The 15,608-nt window shown below is 43.8% G+C and overlaps 1 protein-coding gene across 5 annotated transcripts in view; it reads left to right on the forward strand.

Annotated features, from left to right (window-relative positions):
• The first annotated feature begins 426 nt into the window (after nucleotides 1-426).
• Nucleotides 427-15,608, forward strand: part of LOC111771990 (lysosomal dipeptide transporter MFSD1) — a 64,092-nt gene continuing 48,910 nt past the window's right edge. Inside the window, exons 1-7 of one of the 5 annotated variants that reach the window (XM_023634886.2) lie at nucleotides 433-638; nucleotides 2,431-2,483; nucleotides 3,400-3,512; nucleotides 5,004-5,046; nucleotides 5,431-5,498; nucleotides 7,065-7,173; nucleotides 7,770-8,816. In XM_023634886.2, the coding sequence (XP_023490654.2) occupies nucleotides 620-638; nucleotides 2,431-2,483; nucleotides 3,400-3,512; nucleotides 5,004-5,046; nucleotides 5,431-5,498; nucleotides 7,065-7,173; nucleotides 7,770-7,805 (441 nt within the window). In that variant the 5' untranslated portion in view covers nucleotides 433-619 and the 3' untranslated portion in view covers nucleotides 7,806-8,816. Of the gene's footprint in view, nucleotides 639-2,430; nucleotides 2,484-2,650; nucleotides 2,807-3,399; nucleotides 3,513-5,003; nucleotides 5,047-5,430; nucleotides 5,499-7,064; nucleotides 7,174-7,506; nucleotides 7,747-7,769; nucleotides 8,817-15,608 lie in introns of those variants that run through there. The other 4 variants (XM_070243180.1, XM_070243183.1, XM_070243182.1 and 1 more) reach the window with 4 other exon arrangements.

Raw genomic sequence — 15,608 nt, forward strand, 5'->3', positions numbered from 1 at the left:
CAGCACTCCCCACCCCCTCCCCCAAGGCTGGCTAAACTGAGCACCTGTTCCCCCTTTCCCAGCCATGTCTATAGAATTTGGCGCTTATTTCAGCCGCTGTTCTCGCCACATTCATCCATTCATCAAACTATTTTTAAAGGATCAGTTCCTGTCGACTTCTCCATCTAAACCGTGAACCCTCCGAGGTCCAAGGACCCGGCACGCGTAGGGACGGCGCTCAACCCAGTGCGGCCCAGGACCCCAAGGGGCTGCGCAGGAGCAGGCGGCGCGCGTGCCCGCGTCCTGACGCCCCGCACCGCGCGGGGCCCGGACCCGAGCCCGCTCCGCTCCCGGCGGAACCCCGCCCCGCAGCCCGCCCCGGCCAGCTGCGCGCCGGCCCGGCCCCGCCCACCACGTGCCCACGGCCACCCACGTGAGCGTAGCCCCGCGTGACCCCCGTGGCGTCACGTGCGCCGCGCCGCCCTGTGACCGCACTCCGCCCTGGGCCGGCCGCTGTCGCTCGTCGGTGCCCGGCCGGCTCGATGGAGGAGGAGGAGGAGGAGGCGCGGGCGCGGCCAGCGCGCTGCCGGCCCTCTGCGACCCCGGCCGCCTGGCGCACCGGCTGCTGGTGCTGCTACTGATGTGCTTCCTGGGCTTCGGTGAGCCGGCGGCCGGGCCGGGGGCTGGGAGCCGGGCGTTCGCGGCTCCCCGGGAGCGCGAGGGCCGCGCCGAGCGCCCGCGGCTACGCGGCCTTCGTGCAGCTTCTGGCTGCGGCTCCTGGGCTCCCTTCCTTTCCCTTCGCGACCCCACCCGACCCTTGGACGTGCTAGCTAGCGGCGTCCCGAAGGTGGGGGCAGGGGACCGAGCCGGGCGCGTTTGTCCCGCGCCTTTGCTCTCCAGGAAGTCCTAGAGGCTAGCAACTCGGGCCCGGGGCCGTAGACGTGAAGGAGCCCCTGAATGGGCAAGGTTCCTCTCTCAGGACACTTTGTTCCGAAGGAATTCAGGAAAGTTTAACTGTCTCCTCCTCTTTTTTGAATGAATAATTTGGTAGTCCTTCATAGGTGTGTCACCCTCCTTGGGGAAATGTAGGAGTCTGTCTGTCTGATGGCTTCAGTGGGTAGATGTGTCCTCTGCCTTTCCTCCACTGTGAAGCAATCTTTCTGGATTGGACTTGTGGTAGGCTTGGCGGTGTTTGGTTTCGGTTACAAAATCTGATGACTATGAAGGCAGTTTCCTGAGATAATTTTAAAACATCTGCCTGTGTTTCAGCGACATGCTAATGTCAGTATTTGGTGTCAAAATAACGAGTTTTTCAGGGGGCTCACTGGAACCAGTGTAATCAGTAGGTTTAGAAATACTATGGTGATAACTTTATGCTGGTGATGGAATATATAAGTAGGGATGAAGGATGCTTTGAGCTTTAGTTTCTTGGCGGCTCTCTCTGTCCCCCTGCCCCCTTTGTGGAAAGATCATGCCCATCCATTAACCTTAAAATATGACATTGGTATCTCTCATGACGATTAAAACAGGAATCACAAATTTCTAGGTTTAGGAACAAAAAACAAGAACAACACAAAACACTTAAGATTGCCGCTACGGCAGCAGGCAGATTATTTTTGGTAAATTATAGTTATCTGCCTGGGTTTCAGACACCAGATTCATACTTTTCTAGTGACGCTTTTCTTTGTTTTGAACCAGTAGCTTCTGATATGTACTCTAGAGAGAGTTAATGGAGAAATGGAGGCGGTATTATCTTGTGGCCTGCAAAAATCTGTCAGTTATATTGCTTTAGAAATAAATCTGAGCGCGTGAATGTCATACCTCTCTCCACTTCTTTCTTACTCCCCAGCAGACATTATTATTATGTTTCAATTTAATCCTTTAGACCTCTTTTTTGTCTTCATTTCTTCATTCTTGGTGGTGTCTTCGCTAAATTATTTGGTCTTGAGTGTTCTATTTGTAGAGTTACAACTCTTGTTTCAAATATTGGTTTAGTCACAGTAGTTAAACTCCATTTTTCTGCTTTCAAAATAAGTGATGACTTCAGGTACCTTTGCTAGGAGAGTGTCCGTGAAATGTTTAGCGTTTGTGTTTTGCTAGCTTTAAATAAGGGGGAAGTATAGCTGCTTCGTGAGGATGCTAATAATAGACGTTATGCAGCATGATGCACGTCAAGTGGAAGACCAGTTAGTTGTTGGTTAGCTTTGTCCAGGTTCCCAGGATTTCCTCACTAATGATTTGTAAACCATCGGGCATGTTTTCTCTCCTTGTGTTTGGCTACAACCTGGAAAATATTAGCGGACAAGGAAGTGGTCCAAAATGTTTCCCTGGTGTCAGGCCCCGAGAGCCTAATGTAAACATTTAAAATCACCATTTGAGTAGTAATTGCAACTTGAGACTTGTGTATGGGTAGTATTATTACTGTAAACGATTTGCTCTTCCTTTTTCTAGGCAGCTATTTTTGCTATGATAATCCTGCTGCGCTTCAGAGTCAGTTTAAGCGGGTAAGTTGCTTTTTCACCTTTGTTCCTTTCGTTGACTCTGGAGCAGGTTTAGCTGTGGAGGCGTCGTCCCGTCGCACGTTGCCTAGTCTGAAACAGTCTGATGAATCTGTGTTGACATCTCTGGCCACCAGATCTGTGCAGCAAGGAGTGTTCTTGAGTTGGAATGACTGGCCCCAAGGAATTCATTTACGGCACTGATGACTTGATGTCGTTTCACACCTTAGATAAATAAAGTGCTGTTTCTACAATATTGCCGAAAAATATTAGCAGATTTTGCTGCATTTCACTCTTGCATTGTTATTATCTGAATGACAGATGATTTGGTAAGATAGCCTTTTGCTCTCTTAAATAAGTTTTTGTTGTTATTTCATTTATTAAATGTGGGTACTGATTGCAGAGTATTGTTTATATCAGTATTTTAGTCTGGTTTTAAAAAATTATGTTTGATGTTTAAAGTTTCTCCTGTATTTAGATAGTTTTTTTCTTTCTAAGTTTTTTGCTTTTGGGCAGGGAGAAATGCATGGATTGGTCCTTCACATTCTAGAATGAAAGGGAAAAAAGAAGTTGGGAGTGGGTAGGAATAGGCTAGGATTCCCCTTTTCCATGTGGGGGGAGCCCCAGTACAGGTAGTCTATGGGGAGTAAGAATAGAGAAGACACAGGCAGATGCAGATGGAGGTGCTCCTGTAGTGGGGGAGCTGATCGATCCTGGACTCCACGAAGCCTCTGAAATGGCATGTGGACTCAGGGGCTTCCCAGGGTTCCCAGGTGGGGCCATGGCCCTCAGGAGATTCTCAGAGCACTTAGTGAGCACAAATGATGAAGAAACTCCTACCCTACACAGAAAGAATGTTGTCATTGTTAGTTGCTAAACTTAACTGTTTGGAAAAAAATAGTTTTATTTTCTTTCCATATAGGATATGCAGGTGAATACCACGAAATTCATGCTGCTCTATGCCTGGTATTCTTGGCCCAATGTAGTTTTGTGTTTCTTTGGTGGCTTTTTGATAGACCGAGTGTTTGGAATACGGTAAGCTTGAAAAAAATCTCACCTATGGGTAAAATCTGATTATTAGGAAAACACAGAACTAGATTAAGCTATTTCTAAAAAGAACTGAATAAACGCTATATTGATTATGATAATCTGCTTTATTATTTTTTTTATGATTTTTTTTGTCTCTGGAATTGGTTTTTGAAACTTGGTGTTTCAGTTAAGGTTGGGATGAGTAAATGCTGCTCCCGGAATAAGGTAACTCAGTTCTCTAAAGGTAAATTATGCCCTCACTTGGAAGCAGGCACGCCAGGGTCTGAATCCCATTGTTCCCACTTGCTCAACTTCCCAGCTCCTCGGAGCTGTTGTAGCTTCCTGAGCTTCAGTTTCCTTATCGGTGAATATGGACGGTAATTCCTGCCTGACGAGGTGGTCGTGAGGACTGAGAGAGGTGGAGGTTCAGGGTTTGCACGTGCCTAGTATCGGCCTCTTCCAGCCCCAGAGAAATTTTCTCTTTCTGCCTTTCTTTGGACATGGAACTTTTTGTGACCGCTTCTGTTAGATGCTGAGGAAGGAGTAGCACTGTGAGCTCTGCCACTTTTTGTCCTTGTGATCGTGTGTGGTGTTAGTATGTCGTTAAGAGGAATGTAGACTGGGAATGTTTTCAGAAGGCAGAGGGCAAAATGACGAGTTTTCCAGCCATGTCTGGTGGAAAAGAATTGAAGAAACTGTAAGTGTTTAGATTTGGGGACTAACTTTTAAACATTTTGAAGAGTTAAAGGAGGAATTAAATTTATTTCACTTGGTGTATAGGGATAGAATTAGCCTGAAACTTCACTGGGACAGATTCCACTTAGTACGATGAAGACTTTGCTTGGTCGGGTTGAGAGCAGGGGCTGTGAATTGCCTTGGGACCACGGTGAGTTTCTAGTGCTGGAGAGCATTCAGTGAAATGTGGTATGGCCATTTCACCAGGATCTTGAGAGGGGTTTGAGTTTCTGAAGACGGTTTACTCCCCACATCTCTAAGGACTCTTCTAATGCCGGATGCTGTCACTCTGGGGAAACATTAATCAGATATTCAAAGTGTGCAACGTTAGAGGCAGATTTCTGGTTGTGTTAACATGGTTGGTATTTGTCCTTTTAAAAATAGTTTTTAGTTATCAAGAATTGTAACCACTTAATTTAGAATTCCTTGGAATCAATCCTAAACTTAATAGAAATTTTATAATGTCTCTTTTTAAATTGGAACCCTGGAAATTTCTTAAAGATTATTTAGTAGGTTTTTTTAAGAGGTGATAGTAGCTTAAATCATCATATGCCATTACTGAAGGCTCTAGAATCCCCTTAGAAGTCAAGACTTGTGTAGATTAGCATTCAGCCAGGAAAGCTGCTCACTTTAGGGGCAGACCAGCACCTCATTTTCTTTCCTTGGAGGGAATGCGGAGGGGTCAAAGAAAACCAAAGTGAATTTTTACTGAAGGACTTGGTAACATCCTTTTAATTTACTCTCTCTCTCTCTCTCTCTCAGATGGGGCACCATTATTTTTAGCTGCTTTGTTTGCACTGGGCAGGTAAAAAAGGCCTAAACATTCACTGTCATTCGTTGACATTATGTGGCAGTGACTTTTGAGTTCTTGTCTAACTCCACCAGCAAAGATATGTTTAATGAATGCCTACTTAAGTAAGCAGAGTCCGTGCGTGCCCGTGCAGCATTCCACAAGGCCGTGTTAAGCAGGGTCCGTGTGCACCCGTGCAGCATACCACAAGGCCGTGTTAAGCAGGGTCCGTGTGTGCCTGTGCAGCATACCACAAGGCCGTGTTAAGCCTCGAGACAGACTAGCAGTGACATTCACTGAGAAGGAACATTACCACTGTTGTGGAAGTTGTGACGCATCGTAAGTTGCTATTTCTCTTGCATACCTTGAGTTTATTTTTGCACTGATTCTGCATTCTAGGTGGTGTTTGCTCTGGGTGGAATCTTTAATGCCTTTTGGCTGATGGAATTTGGAAGATTTGTGTTTGGGTAAGTTATGCATAATTTCATTTATTCTAATATATTATTGTTTTAGTGTTCATCTATCAGTTTATTAAACATTTACAAAAACTTGTCTCTTTTGGAGAATTACTTCGTATCCTTGAAATCTAGCTACATATAAATAAGGCTATTCATTAGTTGTCTTAATTTTCCTTTAAAGTAAGCAGCGATGTTGAGTGGGCATGGTTGACTGTGTGTGGGACTTGAATATTAAATGCTTCCCCAGGAATGACAGTCTCCTGCGTGTTTGCTGTTGTGTTGAAGACTCTGGTTTAAACCTCGTTTAGAAAACTGTAGACCATCGATTTCTAGGCTGGTGACTCAGGAAGATTTTGCTCTGTCTTAGTGGGTGAGGCACAGGTCCTTTTGGACGCTGTCAAGCATCTTGAATGAGCAACCAGTAGACCGATTGCCCCTCATGAATTTCGTGTTGTTCAGTGAGCCCATTCTGAGTCCAGCCTTGGGCTTCCTGCCCTGAGGGACACAGATGACGTAACTTATTCAAGCTTTGCACAGGTACCAGAGACATGTAGCCATATGTGAGATACCCCAAAAAGTGCTCTAAGTGAGAGAGAAATAATAAAATGTACATAAAAATATGAAAGGGATTCAGAGATGGAAGTGTCGTTGGAAGTGGCCTCATGGACCAAGTGGGCCTGACGTCAGTGTAAGATTTGGGTTAGTAGAGGAGACAGGAGATGTCTTTGGACCAGGACAGAGTGGTGAGGAGGGCTCAGTGTTAGGATACGGAGGAGAGGAAACGCCTAGCTCAAGGCCTGGAGCAGGGGATGATCAATATGTAGAACTTACAGAAGGAAAGTTAAAACCCGGGCGGTAGGAGAATGTTGAACATGGAGGGTATCAGCCTGAAAAGAGGGAATATCTGTGCTTTCATAAAGTATGGACCACTCTCCCCACGTGAACGTTTTATATGGCATAGATGGTGATGTGGAACTCAGACTCCTTTTATTGCCTGTCGTGGGTATCACTGCGGCATGTCAAATTCCCCAACACTTAGCAGTTTAGAACCACCGTTACCTTGTGTGTGCGGGCTTTGTGGGTCAGGAATTTGGATTCCTGGGTTCAGGGTACAGCAGGGGCTGCTTATCTGTGCAGCTGATGTCTGGAGCCCCAGCTGGAGAGATTTGTGGAAGGCTAGGGGCTGGAATCATCTGAAAGCTCGTTGACTGTCATGTTTGGTGCCTGGGCTGGGATGACATGAAGACGAGCACTGCGGGCTGCAGCACCTAAACGTGGACTCTTTCTGTGGCTCGGCTTTCTCTTAGCGTGGCAGGCTCAGGGTGGTCTTCTTACGAGGTGGCTCAGGGCTCCAAGTGTGAATGTTGGAGTGAAAAGGCAGATGTCACCTTTTATGACCCGGCCTTGGTGTCACAGAGTGCTGCCCCGCCATGTTCTGTTCGTTGAAGCCATCACAAGCCCAGCTGGATGCAGGGGAGGGGCATAGACCTTTGATTAGAGGGGTGTCAAAATTTTAAACCTGCTGCATTGCTGACCGTGAAAAGCTGTGACTTTTCTTCCTTTCTTCATTTTTAGGATTGGTGGGGAGTCCTTAGCAGTTGCCCAGAATACATATGCTGTGAGTTGGTTTAAAGGCAAAGAATTAAACTTGGTGTTTGGACTCCAGCTTAGCATGGCTAGAATTGTAAGTATGATAAACCTAATGAAGCCCAACAGCAAGCAAAAGATTGAATGTTGTGATTATCTCTTAAAAATTTCAGGATGAAGTGTGTTTGCATATGATACATTGGGTACTGATTTTTAATATTTTTCTCTAGACCATAGTATAGCATTTACCTTACTTTAATTAAGGCATTTCTAACTGTATTTAACTTGGGGTACAGACTAAAATGGCTAATTGCGCATTCATTAGTTCAGAGAACCGGCGCAGTGGGAGGGATCTTACAGGTTTTGTTGTCCGATTTCTTCCCCCATTTCGGCATTGCTGCTGTGAAAGTCTTCACGTACGCTCCCCCAGGCTCTGCGTGCCGTTCGCGGTGATTGGAAGCTCGCTGTGATGGGCGGCCCACCTTCTCCGGCTAACTTCGTAGAGCTCAGCCTCACACAGAGGTGAAGGCCGCCTGCGCGAGTAGCGTGATGGACGGCTCTGACTTTGTCCTCTGGTTAATGTTCATTTCCTCTGCCGTGCGCCAGCACTTTGCTTACTAAGGCAGCTCTTAAGTTCTTGGTCAGACATGCTCATTTTCTGTGTTTGTCTAAGCCGCATGATGTTGGTTTCAGGTGCTTGACCGTGGTGCTCACACCTCTCTGGACTGAGCACGGGTGGCCACTGCTCCCGGCATTTGCACCCTGGAAAGGATCATGGTGTTTTAGGTTTGGTCTGAAAGATGGCACCCAGGAGAACAACATTATGCTTTTATTAATGCAACCTGTAGGGTGTTCTGACCGTCCCAAACCCCTTTAGGTTTTCTCTTCATAAACTCCTATGAATAGAGGTTTTTAAAAAAATCCTTACCATTAAAAATCAAGCTTTCCAAATCCTGAGAAAAAAGAACAAAACGGGAGGCATCACAATCCCTGACTTCAAAACATACTATAAAGCTACAGTAATCAAAACAGCATGGTACTGGTACAAAAACAGGTGCACAGATCAATGGAACAAAATTGAAAGCCCAGAAATAAAACCACACATCTATGGACAGCTTATCTTTGACAAAGGAGCTGAGGGCATACAATGGAGAAAAGAAAGTCTTTTCAACAAATGGTGCTGGGAAAACTGGAAAGCCACATGTAAAAGAATGAAAATTGACCATTCTTTTTCACCATTCACCAAAATAAACTGAAAATGGATTAAAGACCTAAAGGTGAGACCTGAAACCATAAGGCTTCTGGAAGAAAACGTAGGCAGTACACTCTTTGACATCAATATTAAAAGGATCTTTTCGGACACCATGCCTTCTCAGAGGAGGGAAACAATAGAAAGAATAAACAAATGGGACTTCATCAGATTAAAGAGCTTCTTCAAGGCAAATGAAAACAGGATTGAAACAAAAAAACAACCCACTAACTGGGAAAAAATATTTCCAAGTCATATATCTGACAAAGGCTTAATATCCTTAATATATAAAGAACTCTCACAACTCAATCACAAAACATCAAACAACCCAATCAAAAAATGGGCCGGAGACATGAACAGACATTTCTCCAAAGAAGATATACTGATGGCCAATAGGCACATGAAAAGATGCTCATCATCGCTGATCATCAGGGAAATGCAAATCAAAACTACACTAAGATATCACCTTATACCCGTTAGAATGACAAAAATATCTAAAACTAATAGCAACAAATGTTGGAGAGGTTGCGGAGAAAAAGGAACCCTCACACACTGCTGGTGGGAATGCAAACTGGTGCAGCCACTATGGAAAACAGTATGGAGATTCCTCAAAAAACTAAAAATAGAACTACCATACGATCCAGCCATCCCACTACTGGGTATTTATCCAAAGAGCCTGAAGTCAGCAATCCCAAAAGTCCTGTGCACCCCAATGTTTATTGCAGCACTGTTTACAATAGCCAAGACATGGAAGCAACCTAAGTGCCCATCAACAGACGAATGGATAAAGAAGATGTGGTACATATATACAATGGAATACTACTCAGCTGCAAAACAGAACAAAATCATTCCATTTGCAATAACATGGACCTTGAGAGAATGATGTTAAGTGAAATAAGCCAGCAAGAGAAAGATAATCTGTGTATGACTCCACTCATAGGAGGAATTTAAAACTATGGATCAAGAACAGTTTAGTGGATACCAGGGGAAAGGTGGGGTGGGGGGTGGGCACAAAGGGTGAAGTGGTGCACCTACAACATGACTGACAAACATTAATGTACAATTGAAATTTCACAAGATTGTAACCTATCAATAACTCAATAAAAAAAATTAGAAAGAGAAAAAAAAAAAATCAAGCTTTCCAAGACTAATAAATGGCATGAAGATGCTTGTAACATATTTTAGGTAAGAAGAAATCCAGTACAAGAAGTTTTTAACGTAATATTTTATTGTTCGAAATATTTAACACCTATGTGTGTTATATATGTAACATTCCTATATTTTTGTACCTGTGGGTTCTTTTTAATTTTTCGCTGTTATAAATGGCACTGTTGTGTGACACTCTATAAAACTTGTCTGCATCTCTGCTTGTTTCCTGAGGCTAGCTTGCTAGGCATGGAATTATTTTTGAGTCAGAGGGTTTATGAGGGTTTCTTAGGACTGTTGACACATATTTCCACATTATCCTCTCAGAGACGTTCAAATCCCCATCCATGGGATATGAGAGAATCCTTTTTATTATAGCTTTGACAGTGCAGGCTATTATTACTTTAAAAAAAGTCGTTTCATCAATTTGATAGGAAACACCTAAATATTATTTTAACTTGTAATTCTTTGATAACTAGTGTGGTTTCCCATATTTTCTAAATTTTATCCACAATTTCTAAGTGTTATTCCCATATTATCTAAATAATATTCTGAGTACTTCATTAATGCATCTTGTGCAAGTCAAGATATGCCTGGCAATTTGTTGATCTTGTCGTCTAGTAACTCCTTAGAGAAGGAGCTAGGATCAGTTGAGCAAGACTCATTCTCAGTGACATCATCCTGACTACTAGAGATCTTCAGCTTCTTTTCTGTGTGACCACAAATCAGTTGTTGTCCATTCAGCTGTGTCCTGAGGCGTCCTGAGGCGCCCTCAGTTTTTAGAAAGGAATCTCGGGCTTCTAGGAGGCGGGTGGGGCTGTTGGAGTGGTGGGGAGACCTGAGGAGGCGGTGGGGTGAGCCGAGCCCGGGCAGCCAGGGTGGCTCTGCTTACTCTGCCTTGTGTGTTTAGGGTCCTTGTGAGATGCGGGGACCAGAGGATCCCATCACAGAGCTGCGGGGTAGACGCAGTCATGTTTCTGCACTTCTCCTGTCCCTGTGCGTCCTCAGGACGGTCACAGAGGCTCTGGCGTTCCTTCTCTGTGACTGTTCTCTTTGCCTGAGCTGTCAGTTTGTTGGAGTTTAGATGCTTGAACTGTGTTCATTACACCTTCAGGTCGTGTACTTCTCATTTTTCTTATTATTCAAGTCTTAGTTGGGGCTTGAAACTTCAGCACCCTTTGATTTTCCTTTGTAATTTGTTACTTTAAATTAATTATGTTGACAAATCTGAACTCGTGAACCTGGGCTGCTGTAGCGAAGCATGCAAACTTAACCACTATGCCACTAGGCTGGTCCAACCCCATTTGTACTTTTATTTCCACTTCTTACATTGGAGGATCTTTTCCCACCTCATCTACCTCAGTGTTGTCGTGGTGAGCAGAGGGGAGAGGTGTGTGAAAACTCTGACGACAGTCCGGGAACTTATGCCCGTGAGGTGTTCCTTGGTGGTCTGTGGCAGAAGGAAGATTGCTTCCTTCTGATGACATTCGGTTAGGACGCCTGTAGAGCTTAGATGTTACGGGATCAAGGGTGATGTGATAAGGCAAGAAACCTGCTGGAGCCTGGGCTCTGGTCCTGGCTCTAACTGGTTCCGTCATTTGGACAAGGAAGTGCCTCATTTTTCTTTTCTGTAAAATACAGGTGTTTGACCAAAGCTCTCTGGGTCCCTTCTGGCCTCAGGTTCTCTCAGCGGAGGCTCTGCTGTGCCAATTGCTGGGTGTGAGGCCCTCTGGGTTCACCACCTGTGCCTTTTCTCTGAGCAGCATGCTGTCTGGCGAGCCCCGTGGTGTACAGGTGGTTGCTTGCAGAGGCCTGTGGGGTGTCGGGGAATGTCCGGTGCCCTCTTGCCTCCCTTAGAATTCCTTGGGACAGCCTGGTCAAAGAGGGCAGTGGAGAGGCAGTGCCACACTGGCACGCTGTCTCTAGAGAGCCCTCCTGTCACGTTCTTTGCCTTACTTAAAACCTCTTCCTTCCTCTGAAAGGCTCTTCTGGATTCCTTCTAGTTCCCTCTACCATGGAGAATTTGAGAGTTTTAAAGAATTTTAGAGCCAGAAAAGCCCTATGTTGTCATCAAGTCAAAGCCTCTTATTTACAGATGGGGAGGCTGCAGCCCAGAGAGGGGTCTCTCTCCATGCCACTCAGCTTGTGAGTGCCCGAAGCGGAACCTGTGTCTGCTGACTCTCACTTCAGCACTTTTTCAAGTGGACTCACATAGTATGTCAGCCAATTAGGGATTCATTTATTTTACTAAGCTTCTTTTTAAAATTCTTTGTAAGTGTAAACTTTATTCCCTTTTTCTCCTGCTTTACTTTACTGTGAGATGAGCATTCGAGAGTCATGCTGAATACCCAGGGAAAGAGAGCCTGAGCGAGCCAGCCGTGCTGCAGGGAGGCGGGCCCCTTGGGCTGCCAGGGGCTGGGAGCAGGGGTTGCAGACTGTGGGAAAGAATGAGAAGGAGGCTGAGGTATCCCAGCACCGGACTTTGCCTTTGGAATTTGTTTCCTGGCATCCATCAATAATTGGTGCGCAGACTGAGTTCAGAAATTACGACTGATTTGCTAGCTGGTTATCAGCTTTCCTGAGTCTATATTCTGCGTTGCAGACTAGACTGGTGTGTTCTGGTCTTGCCCTCTCCTCTCCAGCCGCCTGGTAGGTAACGCTGCAGTAAGGCGACTGCTGACGGCCAGTTGAGTGGCCAGTTGAGTGCTGTCCGTATGCAGCTCCTCCCTGTCAGTCCTGTCTGTCACTGAGCTTTCACGGGCATCCGAATGCAGGTCTTCTCTGTCAGCGCAGTGTGCACCTTTTCAGGAACCTTCAGTCTAGTTCTCTTTAAAAAATCTCTCTGTTTTTGTTATAGGGGGTATAACGTGTGTCCTTTCCCTAATCTGTGCCTTGGCCCTTGCTTACTTGGATCACAGAGTAGAAAGAATCCTTCATAAAGAACAAGGAAAAACAGGTAAGTATAAATGCAAGAAAAGTGGGGCTTTGGGGAATTATGTTCTTTTTGAGATAATTTACAATGAGATAAGTTCCTAGTGCAGTGTTATAAACGTAGTGAGGCTTAGTACATGTCTTGTGTCTTTTATTTCCAAATCTGTTTCCACTTGTCTAAATTTTTGGTTACATTTTCTTTCTCCTTAAGTGTTTTTGGCATAATTTACATTCTTGATTGTACTTTGTATATTTGCAAAATGATGGGTGTTCCTGAAAGGGAGCAGGAAGTAGGTATCAGTCTTAGGTTTTGCTTTTTCTAATGTCTTTTTAAGTTATCCCGCAAACTATTTCCAGTAATTTACTGAGAATAGTATTTTTTAAAACTGAATGCAAATGTTAATCACATGATAAAAGAAAAATCTTCTTGACATAGATGTGGACGGTCACGCCCACACCCGCCTCCCTTCCTCCTCCCAGGTGAAGTTATTAAGTTAACTGATGTGAAGGACTTCTCCTTACCCCTGTGGCTCATATTTATCATCTGCGTCTCCTATTACGTTGCCGTGTTCCCTTTCATTGGGCTTGGGAAGTGAGTATTCTCTAGCATTCCATCTTTGTGGGTTAAATTATAATCACAGCTCAATCACAGAAATGTAATTGTTTTTAGCTGTAGATCTTTCTTCTCTGGTTATAATTTATATTTACACAGGAATTGTTTTACATCTGGGATACAGCTGATTTTCTTAGCTTAAGGTTTACTATTGGTTTTTTTTTGGAAGAGTAGCCCTGAGCTAACTACTGCCAGTCCTCCTCTTTTTTGATAAGGAAGCCTGGCCCTGAGCTAACATCCGTGTCCATCTTCCTCTCTTTATATGTGGGACGCCTACCACAGCATGCCATGCCAAGTGGTGCCATGTCCGCACCTGGGATCCAAACCGGAGCACCCCGGGCCACCGAAGCAGAACGTGCGAACTTAACCACTATGCCACTGGGCTGTCCCCTAGTATTGGTTTAATACTTTTATTATTCTTTTGAAGAGATCCCTAATAACAGTTTTGATTTATAATGTAGATTTATTTTAATACTTGATTTTGGATGTGTATTCTTCTTCACTTCCCCTATATTCCCTGGTTAGGAATCCTCTGATTGAGAATGGAGATGTCGTGTTGTCTCACGGCGACTGGGCACACTTGCATTTGCTAGGACTGTGGTTCCTCCAGACTCAAATTCAGGGTTCAACGCAAATCCTTCTTCGCTTTATCTTCTCCCTCTCTCTGCTTTTTCATTGGCAGCTGCTTAAACAGAGCAGTGTGAGAGTGTGTTTGTGAGGATGCGTCTTGTAATTATAAGCTTTAAATTCAGGCTGTTGTTTTAAATAATTTGAAACAAACCCCCATCTGTTATTTAGCAAGGAACCTATTCAGTGCTGCTTTTAAGGGAAAGAAGCAGTCGCAATTTCTGGTAGCAATACATTTGGTTTTCTGAAAAATTTGTACTGTTTGCTGTATATGTAAAAGGGAGAAAAACTAGGCATCAGTATATTTTATTTAGTTGAAGTTTTTGTATAAACACTAAACCTTTAGCTGATTGCTTGAAGGTGAATATCAAATAAGGTAGGAAAACAGTATCAAGAAGGCCTAGTTATTTTTATTCAGCTTTATTTTGCCTTTATTTTTTAAAAACAGCAGTTCTCTCTAAAGTGTTTATTTCTCTCTCTCTTTATTTTAGTTTTCTTTATAGAGAAGTTTGGATTTTCATCTGAGGCAGCAAGTGCAATTAACAGGTATTTCATTAATTCTCTAAGTGCTTATTGTGTGCATAGCCTGGATCTTTAATTATAGCCAGTTGTTTGAGACAAAAAAGACTTATGTGATGTAACATCCACTGTGAGGCCAAGACTCTGGTGGGACTTGAATCCTGAGTGGCCATCTGTGCATTAATGGAAAACCGACGAAGTCTTGCACCGCTCTTCATATTTCTGTTTACCGATGACCGTTTTAGACTAATGTTAAATTAATGAGCTAGGATTTGCTTTGCCTGATGGTTTTAGGGACTTTGTGCATTTTTTTTTTTTTTTTTAGCTGTGACATGTTTTATTAAATATCTTTTATGTTCTCTGGACAGTGTTGTCTATGTCATATCAGCTCCCATGTCCCCAGTATTTGGGCTCCTGGTGGATAAAACAGGAAGGAACATTGTTTGGGTCCTGTGTGCAGTGGCAGCCACTCTTGCTTCCCACATGATGCTGGCCTTGACGCTGTGGAACCCTTGGATTGCTATGGTAATGTCTCCATGAGCACCTGGGGGCTTGGGGCTTCAGCCAGGACTCTGTGTGCATGTCTGGAGGCACAGTCAGCTCCTCCGATGGAGTGCTTATGACAGTGCAGAGAACGATAACTTGATTTCAGTTTCTGCAAAACATTTTCAGAGTATCAGTATTAATATTCACGCATAAGGTACTTGTCTTTTCATTTGTCTTATTTAACAGAGTGATCTTAATGCTGAAATAGAATTTGAAATAAAGTAGTCTTATAAAAGCCAAATGCTTGTTAGCTTAATTTTTGTTTTTTGTATTTCATTAAAAGAAATAATTCCATCATAGGTGACCAAAAAAAGCTGTCGGCCCAATATCCATGGTTTTGAATTCTTTTGTTTTTGACTCTTAGTAGGTCAGAAGTGATAGTGAATTCATCAAGTTTGTGTTATTGTTCTTCAGAATGTCATTTCTAAGACCACAGGCTGAAGTGCTGCGTTTCTTCCCTGTATATTTATTTGTGCACTTGGTGAGAATTCTGGAGGACAGATTCCTAGAAGCGGAAACGCTGTAGCGGAGGCTTTGCACATGTGACATCTTGATAGATACTGTGAACGACAACTCCAATAACTGTCCACCCATTTAAACTTTGCCAGTAACATATGAATGTGTCTGTTTTTAGTGTCCTTGCCTGTGTTGGACATTGGCATTATTTTAATCTTTGCCAATCTGACAGGTGTAAACGATCTTATTTTAACTTAAATCATAAGGTTTCTTTTTTAATTGAAGAAAAAGTCAGCGTTAGGTGATGTTTAACAACCAGTGGTGGTTGTTGGTTCTCTGCCCTGCTCTCCATTTGGGTGTTGATGACCCAGAGGTAAGATAATGGACTGTTGGTGTGATGTTGTCTTGATGGCTTAATTTGTAATTCCTAATAAATACTGGATAA

The sequence above is a fragment of the Equus caballus genome, chromosome 19 (genome assembly GCF_041296265.1).
Source record: "Equus caballus isolate H_3958 breed thoroughbred chromosome 19, TB-T2T, whole genome shotgun sequence".
Classification (NCBI taxonomy): Eukaryota; Metazoa; Chordata; class Mammalia; order Perissodactyla; family Equidae; genus Equus; species Equus caballus.